At 43.8% G+C, this 21,789-nt stretch overlaps 2 protein-coding genes across 3 annotated transcripts in view; both read left to right on the top strand.

Annotated features, from left to right (window-relative positions):
- The window catches only part of rasgef1ba (RasGEF domain family, member 1Ba), an 86,680-nt gene that overhangs the window by 51,624 nt on the left and 13,267 nt on the right, over positions 1 to 21,789 (top strand). The window contains exons 1-4 of one of the 2 annotated variants that reach the window (XM_084024222.1): positions 11,144 to 11,403; positions 17,751 to 17,933; positions 18,218 to 18,340; positions 18,450 to 18,584. In XM_084024222.1, the coding sequence (XP_083880348.1) occupies positions 17,757 to 17,933; positions 18,218 to 18,340; positions 18,450 to 18,584 (435 nt within the window). In that variant the 5' untranslated portion in view covers positions 11,144 to 11,403; positions 17,751 to 17,756. Of the gene's footprint in view, positions 1 to 11,143; positions 11,404 to 17,750; positions 17,934 to 18,217; positions 18,341 to 18,449; positions 18,585 to 21,789 lie in introns of those variants that run through there. The other variant, XM_084024221.1, reaches the window with a different exon arrangement.
- On the top strand, positions 5,132 to 8,073 carry LOC311022710 (zinc finger and SCAN domain-containing protein 32-like). Its single transcript, XM_084024223.1, has 3 exons — positions 5,132 to 5,259; positions 6,263 to 6,898; positions 7,172 to 8,073. Exons 1-3 carry the CDS (start codon positions 5,211 to 5,213, stop codon positions 7,678 to 7,680), a joined length of 1,194 nt encoding a protein of 397 aa, XP_083880349.1. The 5' UTR covers positions 5,132 to 5,210; the 3' UTR covers positions 7,681 to 8,073.

Genomic DNA, 21,789 nt, shown 5'->3' with positions numbered 1-21,789 from the left:
GGCTACTATAAAAATGCGAGCAAATTAGAGGGCGTCCAGGCATCGGACCAAGAGTTCTGTAACTCATTTGAGAGACCGGAGTGGAGCTTTGAAAGCAGAGGGGCTCGCCGCTCCACATCACAACCACTCTGAAGACCACTTTCATGGCTGATAAATGACCTGCCGTGGTTCCTCCATGTGTGTTTTGAAATCCTGTGGTTCGGCGTCCCACTGTGGCACGGAGGCATGTGCAGTGCAGCTGCAAATGACGGCTACGGGGGAACGTTTTCTGCATTCTGTAATGGCGATGATGAGCTTATGATTACCACCCAAAGACACCAGATTCCCCGTCTTCTTTAGAACATGTCTGCAAATGCGAGCGCGTATACTATACAGCCGTGAACATGGACTCCAAAGGTCGCATTTCTGTTTTGTCTCTGCAGGTTGGAAACGGGCCTTCTGATCGCTCACCACACTGCAGCAGAGACGGATCACACAAATATAGTGCATTGGTTGTGTTTTTCAGTCGTGAGCAGCAGCAGTCAGAGTGACTTGTGTGCCGGACATGTTTGTTTTTTGTTTTTTTCAATTAGCTCGGGGATGATGGATGATTTGACTTGTGGAATGTGGACGTTAGAATTTCGCTCATACTTGAGTTAAATCTCACAGTTTAGTGCAGTGTTTGTCAGTCAGCAGGAGTTCTTGCATCGAGGGCTCCAACTAACATCACTCTGACTCTCAGGGAGACGACAAGCTAAAAAAATTCCATGAATTGCTGCACTGCTCCCATGTCGAGTCTTTGTTTGCGGCTGGTGTGAAAGTTTGTGAACCACTGATCTAAACAACGAGGCTGCTGCTGGTTGTCAGGAGACATGAAAGGGGGGAGAATGGAGCCACGCCAAAGAGCAGCATGCGGGCAGCGATCCTGAGCTTCCACAGTGGGAAGCCTCAGGTCTCCTGCAGCCCCAGCTGACGTTAACTACTCTCCAGCGTGTGAGCCGTCTCTGCCTCAGCTTACCCGGCCGTTTGCTTGCTGGCCTGCTTTTCTGCACGACAGCTCGCACCGGGAGAAGATCTACAGCCTGCCGCTCCCCCTTTGATGACGGGAAAAGAAGACAGCCTAGAAGAGGAGACAACGCAGGCTCTGCACTTATTTATTTATTGCGGTCATATATCAAAACCCATACTCTTTCTTTTGGATGTACAGCCTCTTTTGTAAATTGTCCGTCCCCTGAAGTCCGAGAGAACAAAGAGTAATAATTAGAGCATCTCCCACGCCAGAATGATCACAGGTTTGAACCTCGTAGCACCAAAGTGTTCCTGGCCACTGTGTTACTGATGGGGTCAGCTAATGGTCTGAGTTGTAAAAGTATGCAGAAACCCTACTGCCTCCAAACGAGCATTCATGAATTTGAATTAGCCAGTGAGTGATGTAATAAGGAGCGATGTATCAAGCTTGTGGCCCTGACTGTCCAGGTATGTGTCGTGAGTATTTTGAAAAGGATTTGCAAGCCTTTATGTGTGTGTGTGTGAGGGAGGAGTGTGTGATGTTCCTCAGCAGGCCGGCGGGGAACAGCCTGGAGGCATGCGTGAGTAATGAGATGAATGTCCAGTCCCTTGTCTACGCTCCCCTCGTCCTCTGTAATTACCTATACTGTGGCAGACGCATCATTTGTACGTGTGTGTGTGTGTGTGTGTGTGTGTGTGTGTGTGTGTGTGTGTGTGTGTGTGTGTGTGTGTGTGTGTGCACCCAAGCACTCAGTGATGTGCTTTGTGCTGTGAAGAACGAGATTGAAACTACAAACTGACATTTTCAGGTGTGCCGTACAAAATGTCCCCAACAATATTGGTTGTTGTCCAGAGATTTATAGTTTCAATGTCATGTTAGCCATTTCTCACATGGATTATACCGCTGTTTTTGACCTACTTTTTGAATATGAATGAAAGGAATTTCAGTGTAAACTGATCATATCTGCATCACCTTATCGTATCATTGTATCGTATCCGTATCACGTCCGTATCGTACCATGAGAAAGGGCCGCCCCAGCAGCACTGACTCTCTGGGAGGGATTATCTCCACAGAACCAAAATTAAACACGGTTCCTGTGGTTGAAAGATTGAAAGGGAACTTGCTCTTTTATTTCCCGACATCCTCAACATGGGCTGATATAGTGAACAACACCCTTTAAAATCTACATTGAAACTCCCCTTTCATCAATCAGGAACATTCGGTTTCATCTGCATTGGTCAGAGTTTCTGTCGTTCTCAGTTTCTGGTTGAGTTCATCCTTTATCTGACTCTCGAAAAGAAATCAAGTCTCTATTTGGAAATACCCGTTCAAAAATCATCACCATACAATAACTCTTTCTTCTTTATTTTTGTCATCCCAGAACATCTTTGTAGTGTCGATTGGATACTGCCTGGAACTCAGTTCGCTTAGGTTTGATTTAGAACTACTTTCAACCCGAAGGAAAAAGCTGTACTGTGTCAAAAGTTTTTTTTTTAAATGCAGCTCAACCAGCTCACAAAGTCAGCCTGGTTTTATTCAGAGTTACATGGGTTTGGGAAGCCAAACCATTACATTTCTCATTTCACCACAGTTGTGCATTTCTGTATTTAAATCACACATTTAATGTTAACGTTGAAAAGCAGCTGTTTTTAATGGTGATGAAGGTGGTTTTCCTTCTGCTTCCAAGTATTCTTTTAAATAAACTATTGCATATGTCCAATGGTGGAAGAAGTACTCAGACCCTTTATTCAGTAAAAGTAGTAATACACATAAAACACTCTGTTACACCTAAACATCCTGAATCCAAAATGTTATACAAGTAAAAATGTAAATAAAAGAAGAGAGAAATAAAAGGACTCATTACGCAGAATGTGGGTAGATTCTGTACTCGAAAATATGCACGCATGTTGGCAAAGGAGGTGCAGTTTTGCCCGTGTCCTCCAGAGGGTTAACGAGCTTAAAACTTAGAATTAAAACCGTTGCCAGTATCTAAATGTATGGTGTGTGTGTGTGTGTGTGTGTGTTACACACACGTTCGGTTGTCAGAATTGATGTTCTAATAGTCACCAGTTAACACGGTCACTCATTCTCAGAGCTGTATCTATACAGATATAGTGGACTAATAATGTCTATGAGCAGCGAGAGACTCTCCCTCTGTGTGTGTTGTGATCCGAGCTTCTCCTTGCTCTGTTTATACAGCCAGCCTTATGTGCTTTTAGTGTTAGTGAGTGTGCCAGTGTACCAAACTGTAAGAGGGTCTGTAGATCTCTTTCAGTGGAGTAGACGTATGAAGTGGTATAAATAGTGGAAAATATTTAAGTAAAGCACAAATACCTCAACATTTTTCTTGAGTAAATGTACTTAGTTACATTTGACCTTTCACCACTGCATATGGCATGCACCGCAACGCTATACAGAGATGTAGACAGAAGAAAATGGCCTCTTACTTTTTTAAGATTACTGTTAAACTCATTCCAAGTCACTCTATAATGGAACAAAGACAGAAAGCTCGAAATGCAAATGTCACGGCAGGAAAGAAAGCTGAACCCCACCCCCACCACACACACACACACACACACACACATACTAATTTCTGTGTTCGTGGATGAAAGAGTGACATATAGGGAGGGACACCAATGCTCTCAGCAGACATCCAGAGAATGTAGACGACAACCCATTAGCACCTCACAGCCTCTTTAGGAGCCGTTTCCTCTGAATGCCTCCCTTTTATTATTCAAAGTTGAGATGAATTTGCAGCCTCTGGGGACGTGTTCACATTTAACAGTTAAAATGCCTCTTGATTGCGTGAGTACAGCTTTAACAGTGTGACTGCGCTCCAAAATGCATTGGGGGCAGAATTGTGCTTGAGCCACCTTTTGTCATGTCAAAGTGATTATATAGCTACTTATTTACTTTAATAAAGACTGTAACTGTTACTTTGTTAATTATACTCTCACGTTTGCCTTGTCCTCAAAAGGTGTCTCATACTGTAGTGTTACTTTTTTTCAAACAAAGAAACATTTCAAAGTCTCAGCTGAATCTGTGTACAATCTGGAAATAACTGCATCTAAGAAACGAGGTCAAAGCAGGAACTAAACAGGCATTTAGACCAGATAAAATTCAAGGGGGCAATACACTGCATACCAATTTTTATGCTATGATTGCGAGACAAATGGTAGAATTACATTGTTCCCGATACAAAGGAATGTGCACTTGAATGTATTTGCTTGGCCAATGCATTGTGCTGTGTGCCAAAAGCTGAGCCAGGTTAAACCTTTTCGCTTTACAACACTGCCTTTTTTTTGCCTGAGGCCTCTGCATTGGCACCCCACTGTGCCAACTGCTGTCTCTTTGAAATGAATGAGGTGGCTGCATGTATTCATGTCGTCTGTGTGAACACAGACTTAGAAGTATGCAATATCTGACGTATACCTTACCCCACTCCCATAACCCAACAGCTATATGTATGTTATTTCTAGTTTTGTATTTGTTTTTAACTCTAGCACGGTAATGTGTCAACAAGGACTCATTATAATTATATACTGGCTCCAATACTTTTTTAAAGACACATTTTTATTGTGAGGCAACTTTCACAGCAGCCATTTTGGCATGTGACAGCAGGGTAAACGCAGGTGTAAGTAATAACTTACGTGGTAACAAAGTGATTTACATTCAAATTTCTTTAGATATCGCTATCATTTTTCTTTTGCATCATCTTCCTTCAGGAATGTGTATTATGTTGCTAGCCATAATATTAACAACACTCCTGGTGCTCTTAAATATGCTGCATATTAAAAAGGAATGAATATGTAATGTCAAACTCACAGCATCCTTCTTAGACACAATACCATAAAACTTTAATGATCCCATAGGATATATACATAAATTACCATAGGGTCCGTTAAGATAAAATATAGGGCAAATGGGAACATTGCAGATGAGAGAATATGTAATTTAAGAATCTGCAATGCAATATCAGTACATTATGTAAATGAGTATCATGGCGAAGATATTGCTTGGGGGTGCACAAATTAATGGGAGAGACATAATTTTTTATTTTTTGTTATAACTGTCATACATTTTTTTCTGTATCAATGTTTTTAATATGCTAACGCTCCTCTGCAAAACGTCCCGTGACGTCAGGCGCTGGACTCGACGTAACCCGGAACAGCAGAGTGTCGCTGTATGGGAGGATTGTTTACATTTTCTTCAGCCCGTTAAAATGAATCCTCCGATGATCAACTCGACCAGCTCCGTCTCGACGACCAAAAGTAAGAGCCGTTTAGGCAATCGACATGTTTTGTTTGCTGTTTAACAGGCAACAGCGAGTCCGAATGTGTCAAACAGCCATGTAGCTAAGGTTAGCTAACTGTTAGCCGCTAACCTTAGCTGTATTTTTAGAAACATCTGTATAGTTGTGAAGCGCTTAAACCATTCGTTTCTAAACGTCCTTCTTTCGCCACGTCAGACTGAGTTATGAATGATTGTATTGAGCTAGTATTATAACGTATATATCTGAATTAGCTTGCTGGCTAACCCTCAACTTTTCACCTGGTAACGTTAGCTTCGATGTAACGTAGTGTCGACGAACAACTTGCTAATTAGCAAGTATTAGTAATGTAAATACGTGATTTGCAAAAGATGGACATGAATTTAAATAGCTGGACCTCAAATCTGCCGATTTGTCAGCATAATCCATCACTATGTTTACCTTATTGAAGTCAGTTAATACGTTTGTTTGACAGTTTAGATAGACAGTTGCTTCTGGAATACATGCACACTGTTATGAATGGAAATTAAATAAATTAGATAGCGTTTGTGTGACAATGTCATTGTGTGTCATGATGAGGATACTGAAGGTGTGTGTAGCTGCTGTTGTACACAGGGCAGCAAGTGAACAAAGTAGCTTGTCAGCTTATTAATTCCATCCAGCTAAAACATGCAGTTTTAGAGAGATGTTGTAGCAGGTGTTTTTAATATTTCCTACCCTTTTTGTATCGGTGAGGATGGAGACATGTTTTAGAAAGTAACACCTCTCTGTATATGTTGCAATGTATTTCAACAGCACCACAAACTGCAGTCTGCACACATTTTGTTAAACAGACCACAGTTTGATCCTGATTGAGTTAAATATGTGGTTTGGAGTCAGTGTGTAGTTATACGTTTTTAAATGGAATTATTTTTTCTGATCTTGCATCTATCCAGGTGATCTGTGTTTAGAAACGCTCCCTCTTCTATAGTTTTGTACACAAACTCGTGTGTCTGTATGTGCAGGGAAACGAGATGCCGAGCGCTCCGTTAACTGGACGGTGGAGGAAACTCAGGTGCTGCTGTGCGCCTGGAGCGACGAGCGCATTCAGAAGAGTTTGCAAGAAAATCTACGCAACCGCCACGTCTTCAAACACCTCTCAGGCCGCATGAGTGAAATGGGTTTCTCTCGGAGCCCACACCAGTGCCGGCTTCGGGTCAAAACTCTGAAGGCGAACTATGTGAGAGCCAAACTACAGAGGAGCGTGGACAGCTCGCAGCCTTGCACCTTTAAATATTATGCAGAGATGGATGCCGTGTTGGGCCGCAGGTCACTGGGAGGGGATGGAGGGTCCTATTTCGTTTCTCCAGAACGGATGACAGAGTGTCATCTTGATGCCATTGACAGGACAGGAAGTGTCCCACCGGATTTAAATTCAAACACGGAGATAAGTGGACACCATTTTGGTTCTTTGGGGGCAGGAAGACAACGTTTGAGCTCTTTAGAGGAGAGAGGAGGCCATCAGCCTTGGCAGTTTGACTCTGAAATCAAGTTGGAGGATGGAGAAGACTCAACCGACGAATTTGAGTTCAGCAATACAGGATTCCAACAGAGACACCATGAAGTTTATCTGGAACCTCCCATACATCGGGAAATTACTGGTATGTACGGTAATGATTAATCAATTTTTTTAGGTTAAACTAGCACCAACCAAATGCTGAATGTCTATTAAAAAATGAATTTGTGAATATCTACTTTATGATCTTAAAGTGCAACTACTACTAAATTATCTGAAAATAATCAGAGACAGCCATATTATATATTATATTATATCATATTATAACCTGACTTGAGACATGCATGTTTTAGCTCCAAAGAAATTCCTGTCATCAGCGATACCTCATACCTGTATTGTGTTACGTTCTGTGTCGTAGGTACACTAGTGGAAAGCAGCTTGAGCACTCCTTCCCCACATGCAGTACCGCCTCCACCTCCAGCTGCGCCTCCTTCTCCACCACCTCCCCCTCTTACCCAACCTGCTGCCTCTCCTCTCCTCGCACACCCGGATCCAAGCCCCAACGCCTTCCCCACCCCTGGCCATCATCACCCCGAGTCCGCCTGCCCCAAGCACCTGTCGGAGTGCTTCCAGCGGATGGTGTCGGAGACCCGGGGCCTGCTGGTGCAGCTGGAGAGCCAGCGGCAGGAGCAGGCTCGCTGGCATCAGGAGCTCCTGGCACAGTGGCTGCAGAGGGAGGAGCGCCGGCAGAGGGAGACTGCAGAGAGGGAGGAGAGGAGGGAGAAATTGCGCATGGAGCATGAGATCAGAGTCCTGGAGCTCCTCACCAGTCTAGTCAGAGAACAAGGGTGTAAATGTGGAGGCAGCCAGACTGTAGCAGAGACTCCAACCGGTCCAAATCATACCATGAACAAGGGAGCAAATTAGGATGCGCTCACGGCAGGGATTTTAATATGGTAGGGTAAGTATGGTGTTTTAACTCAGGTGGAACCAAATAACGACACTGATAATCCAGAAACAGTCACATTCAGGGTGGTTTGGATTAGGCCTTAATCCCGAGTGATACAGAGTGAAATTTTAATTAAAACCAAATTTAGGAAAAGAATCTCCAAGAGTCTGTGAGTAAAAGAAGATGATTGTTGACTGAATAAGTGGCCAGTTGGGCTCTGAACAAGCGGAAAAGAAGAAATTACAAGTGTGAAGGAGAATTTGTTTTTTCTCTCTGTTCTCAGTCACAACATCTTCGAGGGAATTTCTTAGGTGTCACTTTATTGCACCGAATGTATTGGAACTGTTTCATGCACTTTTATACAAATAAAAAAAAAAGATATTTTCAACCAGTTTCTGAAAAGTCTTAATGTGTGCTGATATTTGGCAATATTGACACGTTGCTGAAGCCTCAACAACTAAGTGACGTCTTCATCACTTCCATTAAGCTGCATTCACACCAAGTCAGGCGTCAGGGCGGTTAAATCACGGTTTATTTACCCATTTGATTTGAATGGGACATTATTCATTGATTATTTTAGATTATTTATCGGAAATGAAATCTACTGTACAGTATATGGTTATGCATATGTATTATTTTCCTCAATTTTGGGATTCAAGTGATTTAATATGTGAACTTCAACAAAAACAATTCCACATCCCTCTGTAAGTTTGGCATGTGTTAACATTTTTTTTTTGCAACGTATCTTCTTGTAGAAAAAGGTTTGCTATTTTAAACAGCATTAAAACAATATAAGATTAAGATCAAAACTAAACAATTAAAGTCAAGATAAACTTAAAGCTCTTACATAAAGAAGATCAGCACATGAAATATAAACATAGCACAGCTAATTCTGATATGAATGGGGGGAGGTATAAATATCTTGAATAATTATTTATTGCTTCATCATCAGTGAAGATGTACTAAAAAGAATCTGCCCTTCAACCAGAGTCACACATGTAGAATCAGATCCGTGTTTATCATTTCTCAGGATGTTTGCCCCAGTGTCCATGGGCAAGACGCTGAACTACTATCGGGGGCAGCACAGATGGGGAGCATTTAACTGTAACGTCCCGATGCCTGTCTTCACTGCTCCAGGCCGTAGCTGCCCCATGCTGATTGTTACCTGGACAGATAACCTGGAAATCGTTCACTAGGCCGTATAACACAGGCTGCCCTGAAGGTACAGGGAGTGTGAACGAGCCCTACTTCCTTTAGCTTTTGTAATGCTGAAACCAGATCGTAATCATCACTTGTTGGGCTGGGTTCTGAAAAGTGATGCCAATACTGAAGTGCCTTAAACTTTACCAGCCATCTCTACCAGCCGTTGGGGGGCGACTCCTGTGGAAAATGACCCTACTTCTCTCTTGTCTTATTATCTCAGTACTGTTACTTTATCGGCAATGATAAGTTGTGGTTTCTTTCTTTTGACAAATGTACTTATTGTATGTTGCTTTGGACAAAAGCGTCTGCTAAATGCCCTGAATGTAAATGTAAAGCAGGGATCCAGATTGTCAGTCTGCAGTCCAAATATGGTCACTTCTGTTTAGGATTCAACCGATGTGGCTTTTTCAGGGCCAGTAATGATTGTTACTCATCTAGGAGACCAATAACGATATTTGAAGAAAAAATAGTAAAAAGAAAGAAAAAGTGTCAAAAGATGTCCAAATTTAGAATCAAACAAACTCTTCACACAAAAATTGAAATTCCTTAAAGCACAAATAAATAAATACAATAGTTCCCTGAAGTTTTATAAAGCACATGAAAAGCACAAAACACACAGTGTTTTGTGCTTTTCATTAGTTGACAAGAAGACAAATATAGAATAAGGACTGCCTTCTCTTGCTGTTGCCCTTCATCATATGGTTGTGTTTGGGAATTGAAACACCCTCCTCTGACTTATTCTGTGTTTTTTAAACTAAAAGACAACGACCCAACCTGAAATATATTTTTGGTTCACAGCCTTGTTGACCTTTTCCAAATACATGGAAATATATTTTGTTTCTTGATCAGCTCTAAGCCGAATGCCCCAGAATATCCACTTGAAATGAAAATCCCGGTTCAGACCTGAGCGTTGTCTGCCGGCATATATTGTCTTTGTGTGTGACATAATGACTGCAATGCTGATCTCTGTGGGCAAAAGTCTGTGCGGTCATTTAAGCGACAGAAAAGCAGGATTAGTGCATGTACGCAAATCTGCGCTAATACCAGATTATGCAATACCTCTGCATGTTGACAAGATTTGGGGATGATTTGCCGTTATTACACCGTTGGCTTATTACTTGGAAACGTGGAGAAAGTCAGCCGAGCACAACCGCTTTTACAGCTAAACGGTCGTCCAGTATGATGTCTCTGTATAAATCACTTTCCTTTTTACTGTTGAGAGCAACTGAACTACAAGGAAGTTTCATTTTCAATTTAAGATATTGTGTAATAATGACATTTTCTGTAGATCAAAAAGATTAAACAAGCAATCTTAGAGGCTGAGAAAGAGTCTCAGCTGTTGGGTTTCATTTCAATGATATAATCGGTATGATTAAAATCAGCTTCTTCTGGTGGTTATATCCACAACTTAGAGTGATGCATGTGGATATACAATAGAGAGAGATAGAGATTAAAAAAGGAGAAAGGAGAGGTAGAGAGGGAAGGGATTAAGAGAGTAAAGTGAGGAGAATATATATAAAAGGGTGAAAATGTGAAATTAGGACCTTGTTAGCTAATTTTCCTCTGTCCTCTGCCAGTCACAATCCCCTGACTTATACTGTAGCGCACCACAAGTTTGATTTTAGTGTCTGTTAGTGAAATATCTTAACTAATCATTTATGTTCCCCTCGGGATGGATTGTAAAAACTTTGGGGATCCTCTGAATTTCCAAAATGTATTTTTTCTCTCTCTCCAATCATCCAGTAGTTTAATTTATGAACAACCTACAAACCAAGTGATAACAGCACTGGTCCTGTGTTGTTAGACCCGATATTTAATAATAATACTTAATCCTACGTCACTAGCTTTGACCAGCCGATTAAATGTATTATTATTTCACAAAGTGCCGTGAGAATTAATACACATAACACATATATTCACAGATACATACTGGAAGAAACTGATCTGAAACCTGAGAAAATAGGATAAATTCATGCTGTACTTTTTTGGGGGGATTTAGATGTTTAGGGAACATGTGACGCGTCCTTCCTGTAGGCTGATAAAGAAATCAATCAGAATGGAGAATCGAAAATGAGAACGATTGGGATGTAAAAAAAACGTCACAGTGAGAGTTCAGATGGAGAAGCAGAAATTAAATTGAAAAAGAGAGAAGAGGAGGAGGAGGGGGGTGCTCTCCTCTGATTGGCTGCTGCCTCTCCCCTCACAGTGAAGTCTTGAGGCAGCTCGCTGCTTCGGAGCTCACAAACACAGAGAGAACGCGGCGGAGCAGCAGCAGCAACACAGACGGAGCTGGACCCGAACAACACGCGTTATATTCCCCATAATCTGCACCCGGACGATGCCGCAGTGAGGCTCCGGACTCTGGCTCGTTCCTCTGCCTCGGCTTATTCACATGTGAAAGAAACCCCCTGATTCCGCGGCTGTTGAAGAGGAGGTTTTGGTGCATTTGTGGGAAGGATACGAGGAGGGAGTTCGCACCTGGATCGCTGCCTGTTGAGGTGAGCTGTCGTCGGGTGTGTGGGAGCGTTTTCTGGATGTCGTTGTTTGTGCCGCAACGAGCGCAGGTGATGCAAAGAGCGCACTTTTATATAAAGACGCCTGTAAACCGATTTAACTGCGAATGTGAATGTTGCAGCTGAGGACGTGTTTGAATGGACCCGTTATAGCAAATGTCTATTATAAGAGTTCTGGTGTCTCATGCACTAAGTGGTATATCTTTTTTTATTTCCCGTGGGTGACCCCTAAACTGCACCACAGTAGTGGTTTTTCCCTTAAATCAGTGTCAATGGCGGACTATTTTTAACCCTCACTACCTTCTGGTTAAGAGGATTCCCCCTTTCCCCGCCTCTCCTCCTGCAAGACGTGAAGGATCAGCCAAGTTAATCCCACATCCCTCCTGAGTGAGTCCGGCCTCGTCTCCTTGGCTCTCCGTGTGTAGTACAAGCGTGGGCTTTCCTTAATGTGCTGACAAGTTAAATCCCTTTATTGGTGATCTGATGGCAGGACGCTGGCTCGCTGCCTCCTCTTAGAAACACTTGAATGAGTTATTGCAGCTGTGGATTACATGATTGTTACTGTACTGTGGTTGTGGTGGGCTTTGTCTGACACACGGATGCTTTGGGGAAATTGGTTTGAACCAGCACTCATGTATTGACTTGTGTATTGGACTAAAATCAGTTGAAAAGTGAAAGCTTGGTTTTTTATCGGAAATGTTGTTTGGATAGTTTGTGGTTGACGGGTTATTGTCTACGCGCTGGAATACAATCTTTCAAATGTGGTGAATCAGTGGATTTATAAAAGAGATGTGTAAAAATAACTTCCACTTTCTGACTATTTTTGGCCCTGTTTCGACATGGATGACTACATGTCTTTTGACTTGTGAATTGTCAAATCACTGTTGCTGAGAAGTCTCTGAGGTCAGGAACTTCCCAGTCCAGACGCATCTTAAATGAAGCCTCAATACACTAAGTCCACCCCACCAAACAAAGCAAGTTGAAATTTGACTGTTTTTGACGATCTAATCCCGACCTGTACTTGAATCCTTGCCCACTGAATCGTGAGTAAATAAAGGTGTTGTTTCTGCTGTGTGTGGGATGGTTAAATGTCTGCAGGGGGCGATTCATGTGGCTGTCGAGGACTGATGACGCCAGCTGACAGTTCTTCATGGAAGCTGTGATTTTTACCACTGGGTGCCACAGTTGCAGAACACTCGTTGATGCTGTGGGTGAAGTCAGGAGGGTTAAATGGCTGAGGGAGCTCTTCTCTGCTCTGTATTTTACACTTTTAATCTTAAGTTTGTGGACTTGTTATGGAATTGTTTCACTGTGACTCGAGTCACATGTTTACTGGATGTGAAGATGTGGCTTCTTCCACTTATTTGATCGCAGTCCTTGGACAGGTGTATTTGCTTCCCAGTTCAAACACCACCAGTGAGTCTTTATGTGGACTACTACTACTATTCAGCCACTCCGCTATCTCCCACCCTCATTTCCTCAAGCCACGGATGAGTGAGATTCCTCATGCCGTTAAGTGTTTACACAGTGGGGGGGGGGGGGGGGGGGGGGGGGTACTGACTTTGTTGCATCACATTCCTCCTCCTCCAGCCCAAATGAAACCCAAACGAAACACCTTTTTACCTTTTCTCCTCAGCTTTCATTTCTGTGGAAACACCCCTTCTCGGACACATTACATCACAAATCTCTGCGTTTTCTTGCTTTGACTTGTTTGTGTGTCTGGCTGTAGGACAATCCTGGAAATTTCTCAGGAAAGTGGCATCAGGGAAGTGCTTAAACATGAGCGTCTGGCTGTTTTCCTCTCGTGGACTGCGGGAATGATATTCTTTGTGTTCAGGCTTTTTTTTATAGCCTCTGAACTGCTGATGGCCGCTCATCACCAGCGGTCGTTAACTCTGCGGGCAGGGCGGGAAGAGCGTCCGCCGGCTCTTTGATCGCTTGTACCTCTATTATTCTCCCTCTGGGGAAGCAGCCCCCCACCCAAACGTTTGGAGGCAAAATTACCTGCAAACTAGTGTCATTGAGAGCTCTTTAGCCTGAAGGTAATGTCTCATAAACTACTGGGTTTCAGTCCTGATATGACATTTGCTTGGGGAGTTTTGGTGCTTTTCAAGCCACTGCCCTTCAAAATATCCCTACAGGGACAAAAAAAGAGGAAATGTTGACATTTCTACAACCTTTCTGTGAAGCCTGAAACTATTCCTACAAATGCTACCACTCGTGATCGGGACAACGTCTGTCTGTTTCATTTTTTATTTGTGTATGTGACGGAAAGTCCGGGTTACCACTAGATATACCTGAATCATCTGAGAGCCTCAGTGCCATGTGATAATCAGCAGATTAGAAAAAAACAAGTGGGAACAGGATCTGCATGAGCTTAAAAATAGTCCTGTTTGTATATTTGAAGAATACAGTAATTCAAAGAAAATGTGAGTAAATTCTGTGTGACTATTTGCTTGTTTTTTTTTCAAGAACAGAAACATCTTTCGAGTAGAAACAGACCGAAAATTGAATATCCTCTGTTTTTTAAATCCAATTTAAGTCCAAACCAGACTTCATTTTTACACATGGAGGCAGATGGCTACACACACACACACACACACACACACACACACACACACACACACACACACACACACACACACACACACACACACACACACACACACAGCCTATAATTAAAACCATCCATCCAACCCTCCTAAAAGTGGGGAGGCAAGCTGTGGCATTTTGTTTGTTTAGCTTCTCCTGCCACCCAGCCAGCGTGTAAACCAACAGCAACGCGCTAAGAGTTTGCTTTTGTCGGGCCTAAGGACTTCACATGTGGTCCCCCCCCCCAAAAAAAATAAACACAGCTACTGCTACTAAACATGACACCTGGAAGCCACATGTATATCAGTGTGTCTCAGCTGTCGCTGCTGGCAGAGCGGACTCTCGGCTTTAATGCAGAGATGCGGATCGTGGTGCATAGCAGCATCCTTTTGTTGCTAAACCAAACTAATTAGCGGGTTTCTTTGGGGGGTCTGAGAATAGAGTCCCAGTTATCACAAGAAGTTGTCCTACATATGATGAATGCTTACATCAGCTAGTACCAGCCAATAATATCATGGCATCAAATCAAATTCCTCCCAACATTGTGTCCCTCCTGCCGGTCCTGTTTCACTTGAGATACGTCACCGTATGGAAGATAGATGCTCTTCGAATGCAGTTTCAGCTCGATTTAAGTACAAAGATTAATTTGACTTTCCCTTTCACTTTGGACTTCCATTAAACTGGCTGACATAACTGGTGCCAGCACTGATTCCAATCATTGATTGCTGCATCAGTTATCTCTTTTTGCAAGTCATGGTTTATGTATAAAATGTCAGACAATAAGGACATTTGCCCACGGCGATTTTCCTGTCTAAACAATAGTGGGATTTATTTAATACCGTCACACAAAACAACCATGCAATATGGAGGGTTGAAACAGGATAAATGAAACCACGAACACACAACATTTTAAGACCCAAGTTTAAAAGTAAATACATGTAGAGGCAAGATTAGGATTTAGCAATTTTAAAAGGAAAACCCATCTGAGCCAGAACCCTCGAGGACGGCAGAGGAAAGCCCCAAATCCTCACATGGGAGACGATGGGATCTACAATTATCCACTTGCTCAAGGAAATCAAGAATAATTTAAATCATCTTCTGCTGATTGACTAGTCACTTGAGCTCCACATCCAAGCAAAACAACCCCCATCTTAATGGCATAAAAGCGAGCGTGGGATCAGGGCTTTGGTGGTTTAGAGCCCAGCTGGGAAAAGGGAGCGGGACGTGTTCTGAGTCCTCGATCACCTGCTGCTGTTGATGTCGTCTCCTGATCCCCAGCAGCGTGCTGGGACCGTGGACCTCTGTGGTTCTACTTGGATGCCACTAAATAAGAAACTGTAAGGAAATAAGTTGTGGTTCAGTATTGCTTAAAAAAAACAACATCTGTGTAGTTAACAAAGACCTGAAACCAGTTGACTTTTATCGGGGTATCCCTCCACCAGGCTCGTGATCCTGGTCTCTCCTGGTCCGCATGGAGGCCACATGGTGCAGCAGATGCTCTGACTCCTCGCACTGGCCTTTCTCATGGAAATGCCCATGGTTGTCTGGCTGAATGATGATGGTCTTTGTGTGCACGTGTGCATTGTGCAGCGGCATGCGTGTGAATGTGGACGGGTGGCCGGAGGCTTTAAGTGAACTTATGAATAAACAAGAGGTTGTTTAGGTCTCCGTATGGAGCCGCGTGCTGCTGCAAAAGCAAACGTTCTGTTTGTGTCGTGTGATTTTTAAAGGTCAAGACTTCTTCCTTAAATGCTAAAAAATAACGTCGGTTAATTCTCTGGTCTGAGCAGGAGACGTTCATCCCTGGTTTTCTTTTTTCTTTCTTACATAAGCCTCCTCCGCAAATCCTAATTCCCTCACAGGACAGAGATGTGTTTGGACTCATCTCGCCGGTGTGTGGGCAGGTGTAGTTTACGCCTCCTGGCATCCCCGGATCCGGCCCTGGCAGCACCGCACTGTTTTAGAGGCTTCCTGACTCGGCAGGAAGCCACCGGGCGGCATGTTGTCGAGATGGTGAAGGGTTGTGATGGTGTGTGGGGGCGGGGTCCCCCCCCCACGCCACCCCCAGTGTGAAAAAGCCCTTTGTGTTCCCCCAACATAAGTCTGCCTGGCGTGGGATTGAGCTGAAGTGCCAGGTTCAGAGGTCAGAAGGCTGGCGGGGGAAAGTGTGTGTGAGCTCGTTGTTCTGTCTTTGTGAGGACCGGTTGGAGTTTTAGACCTCCGAGTGAGGACATTAAGGTTGTTCTCACACGTCGCCCTCTTTTAACAAACCAATCGTGCTCCTGTTAAAGTGGACCTGTAGCCTGGTGGGTGCTACTTTCTTGCGGCACGTTTCTTCTTGTGGTTTTAACTAGAAAGTTTAAATATTGGTACGTTTTCAGTGCCAGGCGTGGAGTCACACTTGCCCCATGCTGCCTATCAGATGCAGGCTTCATGGCTTCAACGAAGGAACATGATAACTGGAAAGGCTGATATTAGTGTTTTTTGTAATTCCAAAGAACTGTATATTTTTTTAGAACCACAAATCTCCTCTTGTTATGGCCTTTCTTCCCTCCTCCTCATCCAACAGCATGAGCTCCACGTCTGCTGGATTCCACATTTGCTGCCCACACTACTGGCTGATCAGGTGGTTTGCTGACACACTTGTCCAAGGGGTGTTTTGAAGCGGATGCACCTGCTGTAAGGTGTCTTGGTGTGATCGGGGCCTGATGGAGCCTGATGGAGCCTCAGTCCTCTTTCTGTTCACACTACAGTTCTTCCCTTCATCACTCTGCTGGTCAATGCATTCTCACTCTCAAGTGTCTATTTCATATGCATGTGAAGTAGAAGTAGAAGTATAATGGGATGACTAAAGTAGTTCTGAAAATCAAATCGCTGCCAACACGATCAGGTGTTTGGAATGAATGGACTGATGAGAAGCAGTTAACGCTGCAGCAGTAAGTTGCATTTATGCATTTTCTGTTGATCAACGTTAGCACAGGGCTGCACACATGCTCCTCCGCTACATTACATCATGGGTCTCTTCTGCCTCCTTGACACTCGCATGCCTCCTGACTTTGAATCATGTGCACGCACACGTGTTAGTGGAAGTAAACAGGCAACGTGAGGGTACAGTGTGCTTTCAGGGTAAAGGGAAGGTCATCATGATGGTTTTTTATTCAAGCATAATGAGATCTCTTGTCGTTAAATGCCAGTGAGTCAGAAGACTTTTTGAATTAATGAATTGTCTCTCTATAGTTTACTGACAAATTATCTGGAACCTCCATCTGTCTTGTTTCCTGAGAATTTACACTATGATCCTGCAAGTGGTTTGGCAAGGCACTATGCTGCCAGGGTTAAGGGTTTGATTCCCTGTAAGGCTCAGTGGGGTCAGAACTGAATTAAACATCTGGGAGCTGTCTATTCCAGTGTATGTCATTGTGATGCAGAGGACTCACGAACGTCCTGCTTTTTTCTCTTTTTTTCGCTCTTTCTCTTGCATGCTTTTTGTGTCTCAACCGCAGTTTGCATTTCAACTTTTTCAGTCAACCATTTGTGCGTCCAAATAAACTAAACCCGGAAGCCTTGAACTGGACGGCAGAGATCCAGAGGAGGAATGGGGGTTGGCTGCATCCAAACCTTTTGCGTCTGAGAGCTATTTAGGATTTGTCTGGCCACCCGTGCATCAGCGTCTGCGGTTCAACATCTACCAGAGAGTGAGAGTGTCTGCTGACCGATCCCGTTTGTCCTCTCCTTTACAGGACAATATGCCTCAGACACCTCCGTTCACGGGGCAGCTGAACACCGGCAGCTATAACAAGAACCTGTACCAGACCAAGGAGGACGGCTACGCTGGTCTCTATTACCATGACAACAACCTGGCATCCGGGTCCCTGGAGGCCCTCATTCGACACTTGGTCCCGACTGGAGACTATTATCCAGATGTGAGTATTGTCGTTTATTTTTATCACGGGTGGTTTCTTTTCCTTTGCAGTGCACCAAAGTCAGAAGGAAAAAAGCTCTGGTGCTTTCTTATATCATCCATCCCTATTCCTCACATCTCCCTCTCCTACCGTACAGATTAAACATTTTAATCCCCCTACTTCCTATTTATACATTTAGTTGTTTAGGCATCCTCCACACTGACTTTTCATTTCATGTTGTTTTAAAGTCCATTATCAAAGTTAAATGATCAATTTTAAATGTGTTGTCTTTCTTTCCTCCATAGAGAACGTACATCTTCACCTTCCTGCTCAGTTCTCGTCTCTTTATCCGCCCGTACGAACTCATGTCAAAGGTGTGTCAGCTGTGCATGGAGCAACAGCGACTCACTGACCCCCAAGCCGACAAGGTACGCCACATGGAAATGCTAGTTTTAGGAATCGTGTTTCAACATTCACCCATGAACCCACTACCAAACCTAGTGGTGTGTTCACTCATCCCACTTTTTCTTCTTTCAGATGAAGATCAGGAAGATCGCCCCAAAGATCCTCCAGCTGCTGACGGAGTGGACGGAAACCTTCCCGTACGACTTCAGGGACGAGAGGATGATGAGGAGCCTGAAGGAGCTGACCCACCGGCTGTGTGGAGACGAGGTCAGTCACTTATTTTATTTCCACTGCAACGGAATAGTTATTCATTCTAAATGAGTTGAGTAACAAAAGACTTGGATAGTGTTTAGGTGTTATCACTGAGCCGTGTGGTGCTGTTTTGTAGACGGCGTGTGCAGCAAAGCTACAGGCAGGCAGATTTTATTTGCCGATAGCGGTGGAGGGGGGTATCTGTGGCAACAAAGCCGTTTTTCGAGGCTGGCTGAGTTGAGAGAAAAGCCCTTTTGTTTGCCGGCTAGGTGGCTCTTTGGTCGTCTATGTGGCTCTGCTTCCGAGGCAGCGTTTTAATTGTCTCACTGCTGCACAGCTGAATGTCATTGGCTTAGCGCGCCGTTAGCCTCTGCTACGCTGTTTGGATCAAAGTTTATTTAGTGAGGTAGAACTGGTTTTGTCCCATTATCTTTGTTGCACACGCAGACCCTCCGCCGCTACACGTTCAGATCCAGAAAAGCTGCGTTGTGGAGCAGTGAGTCACGCTCTGTGTGCCATGAAAGGAAACATCAACGTGACAACAAAACGGTCACCTGCACCTCCAAAGGAATAGCCAACATTTTGGGGAAAAATAAGCTTTCTTGAGTTAGATGAGACGATTTATGGTTGGCGATTAGCTTAGCATTAACAGCTGGAAGCAGGAAGTGACAGCTGGCCTGTCCAAAGTTAAAACACAAAATTGTCTATGGATCTAGACTTTTAATTTTGCATCAAAATTATGCTTTTAACTTACAACATTTAGGTGAAAATACCTGTATTTTGTCATTTAGTTTCTCATTCGTTGTGTGACAAAAACAAATGTAAAAAGAGGAAGTGATGTAGTGTAACGATTCATTGCCAGCTTTTCTCTCCAGTATATACAGTACTCTCAGAGTTTTCACAAACAGTCTCAATCTTTTTACCACTTGAATTTGGTTTATTCTGCTTCGTATGAAATGTTCTTTCCCCTCCATTTCACCAGTCATGGTACCGCTCCCACTTCCCTTTTCTCAAGTCTGGACAAACTGGGTTAGTCGTCATGAAGTAGGGTTCTTCCAGTTTATGTCCTTTTTGGCGTCCTCTGCTCGGGAAAGATCAGCACGGTGGAGTTACGTGGGCGAGAAGGCAGCGATGGCTTGTTAGGACGAGACAGTGATTGAGGACACAAACATCCATTCGTCCCATTAGTTGACCATCCCTTCTTCAACGCAAGAAAAACACGGCTTGCCCATCCCCGCTGTTTGTTAATGCAGGTTTCACATGACTCGTCAATAGTACAAGCTCCAGTATTGATCCTGATTAAATCTAGAAATCAATACGCCTCTCACATGATCCCCCCGACTATAAAACACATGTTCCCCAGTAATACACACTCCCTCATTCATACTCATACACACAGATGTGTATTGGTTGGTTTCACAGTAGATTGGTGCAGTTGGGTTTGATGCCAGCTCTCAATAGATACTTGTGATGATTTTAAATTGAGTCACGTAGATTCACAAGATTCCCTGGAACTTTCCTTCGAGGTGTTATCAGAAATGTTGTGCAAGTGAGGATTTGATATTGTTCATTCATATATCCACAGATGATAACCCGTGATAATAAAACAGGATAACATCTGAGTAGTGCGAACACCACGCGACAATTCTGCCCAGCTGTTGGGAGTGTGAGAAAACGGTCTGATGAAGTAATTGTTTTCGTGTTTCTCACAGATTCTCCAAAAGCCAAATAGAAATGTGTAACCGTGATCGGGTCTCGAGATTCGAGTTAAACGCGGACTCTTCAGAGCGCCGACCACATGGCTCTGGGAAACGGTTCGAGTCCAGAATAGATGTCCCGAACATCTGGTCAAAGCCGAGTCCAGACCACACTCCAAACATTCCGGGACCTTGATCTGTGTTGTAAGACTGTCATTATGGATGTGGTCGGGTAAATGGGGAAGCGGCAGTCGAGAGGAAAACAAGCGCTGTGATCTGGATCTGACCTCATTGGACGGTCCAGAGTTCTTGCCTTCCCTCAAAATGTGCAGTTTTTATTCTGCACTACTTTTTTTTTTAATTTCCCCACAGTATATATCCAGTTTGGATGCCTGGTACACTTGATGTAAGGCAGATTTCTGGATAGACGATATCTTGTTTATGCCAAATGGTGCATGCACAGTTTCCTTTGATGACAGGTGCCTGTCTGCTTTATGTTGCTTTAAGAAGTTCAATTTCTGGATAGCCAGTGAACAATATGACCAGGGATGGAACCTTAATTTCAGCTCCACCTTAAAACAAAGCACTTTGAGAAGTTGCTGCTGGCCAGTATTAGGGATAAAATGCTTCCAGCACTTTTGAATGAAAGGGACTCGACTGTGTGAAACCTGAGAGACTTGCATTAGAATTGCAAATTGCGTACAAACACTGGACTTGGCTGGAACGACTCCAGAATGGACCTGGACTTGTAGCAAATGAATGCTAGTGCATCTTAGTAGGCAGTTGGGTGAGTTTTTCTGCCCCATCATGCAGTGCACCCTTTAACGATCTGTTCCATTAGTGCAGCCTGACTAACCTGCTAAGAACAGGCAGGCTTCTTGTGTGGGTCAGGTGGCGCTCCACAGGAAGTAACGACACACAGCCAAGGAAAACAGGACCTCCAATGTTATGGTGACAGGAGCTACCACGCACTCGGTTGTGGCGACTTGTGCTGAGCAGCCGTCTGTCACCTCGGGATCACCGCCAGGGTCGCCGGCGTAGGGAACGCCTCCTGCCGGGTCCCCTCACTCGTAACGCCAATAGTTCGCGATGAGTCCCTCTGCTTCGAAATGTCAGGCGCGCTGTTGTCTCCAAGATCTGTAACTATATTTATCCGACCGCGGCTCGTCCTCCGTTTGTAGTGGCGACAGAAGCTGCGGCAGATGGCGGTCTTTGAAGCGGCAACTGGAGCGGTTTTCGCTGGTGGCGTGTCTCGCTGTCGTCCAACTGTGCAGGAGCGTGGTCAAGCATTAGCAGCGTGTGTACAGTGTTTACACTCATAGTACCAAACCGAATGGAGGGCTGCAACTCAGGATTGTTAATATAGATTTTAATTTCTGTGCAACTGCTTCATAGTAAAATAAATCATTCTGAGAGATGGATATGAAGCATTCAAATTCAAATTCAGAAATTCAATTAACAATGATGTAAAAGAGAGAAAACCTGCACATTTCCCCCTCAACTTTATTTTCCTTCTCGCTGCC

This window comes from Eutrigla gurnardus, assembly GCF_963514095.1.
Source record: "Eutrigla gurnardus genome assembly, chromosome: 13".
Taxonomy (NCBI): domain Eukaryota; kingdom Metazoa; phylum Chordata; class Actinopteri; order Perciformes; family Triglidae; genus Eutrigla; species Eutrigla gurnardus.
This window is presented reverse-complemented; position numbering and strand designations above follow the sequence as displayed.

Coding starts and splice junctions, on each gene's coding strand:
- LOC311022710 (XM_084024223.1), top strand. CDS start 5,211: ATGAATCCTCCGATGATCAACTCGACCAGCTCCGTCTCGACGACCAAA. Junction 5,260..6,262: donor CTCCGTCTCGACGACCAAAA/GTAAGAGCCGTT, acceptor CTGTATGTGCAG/GGAAACGAGATGCCGAGCGC. Junction 6,899..7,171: donor CATACATCGGGAAATTACTG/GTATGTACGGTA, acceptor TCTGTGTCGTAG/GTACACTAGTGGAAAGCAGC.